This window comes from Cariama cristata, unplaced genomic scaffold (genome assembly GCF_000690535.1).
Source record: "Cariama cristata isolate BGI_N322 unplaced genomic scaffold, ASM69053v1 scaffold20745, whole genome shotgun sequence".
Classification (NCBI taxonomy): Eukaryota; Metazoa; Chordata; class Aves; order Cariamiformes; family Cariamidae; genus Cariama; species Cariama cristata.
Window position 1 is genome coordinate 3,836 of NW_009617169.1, and position 4,845 is coordinate 8,680.

The 4,845-nt window shown below is 37.2% G+C and overlaps 1 protein-coding gene across 1 annotated transcript in view; it reads left to right on the top strand.

The window, feature by feature from the left end:
- TYW3 (tRNA-yW synthesizing protein 3 homolog (S. cerevisiae)) overlaps positions 1-4,052 on the top strand; it is a gene marked incomplete at its 5' end in the record, with an annotated part of 7,527 nt that extends 3,475 nt beyond the window's left edge. Inside the window, 4 exons of the mRNA XM_009700452.1 lie at positions 1,514-1,612; positions 2,440-2,511; positions 2,791-2,924; positions 3,830-4,052. Coding sequence (XP_009698754.1) covers positions 1,514-1,612; positions 2,440-2,511; positions 2,791-2,924; positions 3,830-4,052 — 528 coding nt within the window. The remainder of the gene's footprint in view (positions 1-1,513; positions 1,613-2,439; positions 2,512-2,790; positions 2,925-3,829) is intronic.
- Between the last annotated feature and the right edge of the window lie 793 nt (positions 4,053-4,845).

The following is a 4,845-nucleotide window of genomic DNA, read 5'->3' on the forward strand; positions in this document are numbered from 1 at the left end:
GGTATGGAAGCTGTTTGACCGCCCTAGCACGCTCTCCGGCAGGGTGAATTCAGCTCAGTGGAGCACTCTGTCAGCGCAGCTCATTTCCAGGCCCAAGCAAACACTAAATAAGTTAGCTTAGGTATTTCTATGCAACAGTGCAGTACGCAATTTTCTGTTTCTCATCAGCTTTAGCACAGCTGTGGTTACTTGGGCATTTTTTTAAAATCTAGTGCACAAATTACAAACTTTGCCACGCACAAAGACCTGCTTTCAACTTAAATTTTAAGAACATTTATGGAGGAGATGCTGTGTAAATACATTTAAATACTTTTCAATGTTGAAAGGAAAGAAGAGAGTGTTACTTCAGCAGTTTTCTTCTATGCCATCATGTCTTAAAAAGCATATGAATTTGATTACTTCCTGAAGATTTCATTGAATATTTTCATTTTATGAGAAAGATGAGAAGGGCTACACAAAACAAAGTATGGGAAAACAGCTGAAATTTCTCACATTAACATAGCAAATTTTTTAGTGCTGTGAATTGAGCAAGTGAAGGCAAACAAGCAGGGGGGGCAAGTAGTGCTTACGATTAAATATCATACAATGAAATAAGCAATATAATTGTACAATGAAATAAGCAATATAATTGTACAATGAAACAAGTAATATAACTGCCTCAAAGCAACCTTTCTGAATGGAAGAAAGTAATATTGGCCCGTAAGACTTCTCTGTATAAACGTAGCATAGAAAAGTAGAGAAATTGTAATAGTAAGCCATGCAGAATGTCATACAGCGTTCTCCACGTTTGTAAACCCAGCAAAAATTGCCACTAGCATCTTAGTCGTCTAGCAGAACTGAGGGGTCTGAAGGTCATTTCTTGAATTTTATAATTATGAAGTTACTTTTTTTTTTTTGTCTTGTGGGTTTATGCCTCTAATTTCAACCTCTGAATTTTTTATCTCTGTAACTCTTATACAGTTAACTCTTATACAGTAGGCTATGCATTATTATTTAAACTAGGATTAAAATGTGATCAGGTATGTTAGGTCTTGAATTTAATCTGCTGGACTCCAGAAAGTTTTCTGAAGTTAAGAAGCATATTTCAGAAACTAAATGTCTTTGATTTTAAAGAACAATTAAAAAAAAAAAAAAAAATCTGCTCAGGTTTCATCTGATTGCAGTCAAACAGTCCTCTTCCCGTCCGGCACTGACTGTATCGATTCATTTGAATGTACAAAGAAATAAACAAGGAAGTGCACTTTTTCAAGTTTTTAAAGTCTATCTTGCGATGAATTTCTATCAAACCTAATCAGTTGAGCAAACAGAATCATGGAAATCCATGGAATTTCCATGTATTATGAGCAACGAAAAATCAAAAGCAGCTGAACAAACCTGATTGCTTGGAACTCATTTGCTGCATTTTTAATGCCTGTTTGACACACTGACTAGCTATTACTTTGTTTTGTTTTGTTTTCTGTAGTAACAGTACACACTTGCAGTATTAATATCAATATTTTGGTGTATTTTCCAGATGACAGCACTAGCAAAAGCCACTGGTGATGTTGTGCTCAAGTTTGAACCATTTGTTCTTCATGTGCTATGTCAAGAGCTGCAAGATGCACAGCTTCTGGTAAAATTACATCAACTAACAATGTTACATTGTTGTTCTGTTATATTCCGTGCTGTAAAAGTAAAAGTATTGGCTCCTGAGTAAGCTTTAGCACTTACGAGTAGTCCCAGATGTGCTGTATGTTTAATAACTAGGGTAGTAAAAGTAAGCTGATGAAGAAAACACAACTTTAAACTTAGTAGAGATTGTGCTGTACTTTTTAGAAAACAAAATTACTGAACTACAATTCAGTCTTCGAGCTGAAGCGTGGTAAAAAATTTTTCCCCGTGAGCCTGGGTTGCTTTCGCAGGCTGACGGTGATGGTTTTCATTAGATGTCATTTTGCTACCGGACAGGCCATTTGGCTTTAGTGTTTCAACTAATTGAGTAGTACCTTTGCCTTCTGCTTTTCCAGAATGTCTCCGGAGACTGATGCGTGATGGGTTTGTTCCTTCATTAACGTAGAAGAGAGTTGATTAGCTTTGTTTATAGTACTGCTGCACTTTTAGCTGTAAAAGTGTTGCACGACTGTCTTTATGGTTACCAGCTCTTCAAGATAAAATAGTACAGAGCCCAGAGAGACGTTAATGTCCCATCTGCACTAACGGATTAAGATGAGACAATCAAGATTGACTGTGGTTCTTTGAAAACCAACCACGACTTGTGATACTGTGTGGGTTTGATCTTAAAAACATTTTAATGTAACTATTATTGCATTAATTTGAGGAGATGGTTTTGAGTAAGTTTTTTGCAAAACTGAGATTGTAAGTTGCATTGCAACCCATCCATAATTGTTTCTTGCTGTGAAAGTGTATAAGACTTGTTTAAGGCATTTATTTATTCTGCAGCATTCAGTGGCTATCGATTCTGGGTTCAGGAACTCTGGTATTACGGTTGGCAGAGGAGGAAAAATTATGATGGTAAGGACTTTTCTCCTTATTCTGTAAGGAATGTAACAAAACCATGTCATTACTGTTAACCTTGATTTTCTGTGAGCCAAGATCTGAATTGTAATGTGATAGACAGCTATCACAGGGCATGCTGTAGCAAAGAAATATCTTTCTGCTCTAGTTGACAGCAAACTAACCAGTTGTGTGGGTGAGTGGTTTTTCCTGTAATGAATTCCCCATATTATTTAAATAACCTTCATAAAATAAAAACCCCTTATTCTAGACAAATCCTTCTCTGTGTGTTTTTAGGCTGTCCGGAGCACTCATTGCTTAGAAGTTCCATTGAGCCACAAGGGGAAATTGATGGTCTCTGAAGAATATATTGAATTTCTGATACATGTAGCTAATCGGAAAATGGAAGAAAACACAAAGAGGATTGACAGGTTTGTAAGATTACACTAATCCTATTCATGACATCTAAATCCAAAAGTGAGAGAGGTTATGTTAAAAAAAAAAAAAAAAAAAAGGCAACACACCAACCCAAACGAGACAACCCCCCTGAAGTCTAAAATACAATTTCAATTAATTTTTTGAGTTCTGAAGACTATTAACTGTTTAAGCAAAAACCTATAAAGAACATGAGTTTGGTAGGGTTTAAGTTTCTTCTAATGATAACAGCATTTGTTATTCTAACACAGTAACAGTTTGTTACTGTGCATGAAGTAACTAAATCTAAATGAAGCATTCAGATTGCAATGCGCACTTTAATCCACTAAATGCTTTGTATAGTTTCCAAAACTGATGATTTAAGGTGGCGATGGAAGGTTACACACGCTTTGGGTTTTTCCATTTGTCTCCAGCTGAGAAAGAATAGGCAGAAGAGCCACAGAGCATGAGGATCAAAAGGACGCTGGAGAGATGCCTACATGTACTGACGAGTTTCTTTTTTATATGTCCATTTAAAATCTCTGTAGTTGTTAAAATTCAAAGCAATTGCTAATAGTAGCAGTCCATCTGATCATTAATGCCATCATTCATTAGACATTTAACCTGATAGCATTTTATGGTTTCTGTAAGACTAACAGGGTCTTAATGCCACATGAGTATATCCACTAATTGATTTCTAACATACAAGCATTACAAAGAGAAGTGGCATGGTATACACAAGGACGCATGCTGATATTTCTAGTTTTTCTTCCAGTATTGGCTAAAACATTTCAATGTTAGTAATGATTTTCTTCTCTTAGCATGTTTTGATTATATTACAAAAGCATCAGTTTCCCAGAGTAGTTTTGCAGATCCTGAGCAAACCTACAGAAATAATAACTACACAATTATTTCCTTCTAGATTCTACAAACGCTTAGAGGTAGCTTTGAAAACTGCTGTCAGTGCAAACAACTCGCCTTCTGAGGAGAAGGAGAAGAATCGCTCTGTGTACATGCACAGAAGAAAGAGAAAGACCATTCAAGAACAAGATGTACACACCCCTCCAAAAGATCACAATGAAGAATTGGAGCCTGAGGATGATACAGAAAACAGTCTTGATATTTTTGCCGAAATCATGATATAGACTAAGGTATTTGAAAGCAAATGGCAAACTGAATAATAATTGTAATGCTCTTTGTAAGAGAGATAAATACTGCTCTGTTGTAAGTAGTAACACTCTAATGGACATTTACCAGAAAAAAGGTAATTAAACAGAATTGTGAACAGGTTTAATGCCACAGAAGCACAGAGAACAAAACCTTTGAATATTTGGGTGGGGTTTTTTTAACAGCACTGTTGAATTAACAATCTTTTACTCTGTCGGTTGTCACAGAAAGAACTGGTTTGCTACAGCCTTTGGCCACGTTCTCTATGGAAGCATTTCACTTTCAAATGCTGGGTTTAGACCTCCTGAGTTTTGCAGAGCAGAGAAACTCTAAAAACTGGTTGTTATCTTTGAAGGTTTTTAATCCCTGTAGGACCTCTGCAAAACAATGTGCACAACAGCAAAACAACACAAAGCCACATACTAGGTGGCTGAAGAACAGTACCTGGTGTGGAGGTCAGAATAGAAGAGTAGAAGTTACGTACTGCTCTGTGCCAGCTTCAGCCAGGTGCATCCAGGATCCTTCCTGACTGCTGCACCAGGCAGCAAAGTTGATGCTGTTTTCCTGCACCTCACTGCGTTGCAGGCTGCAGCTACACTGCATTCACGGGTTCTGCTTCCCTTGGCCAGTGGCCATTAAGTGTTATTCTTCTTTGCATCTTTTAGCCAACTCTGTGCTGATAGTTCGTTAGCTCGCTTACATATCATTCTGTGTGGCCAGCACCCAGATTCAGTTCCAGCCGTTGGGCAGAAGTTCAACCAAAGTGTACAG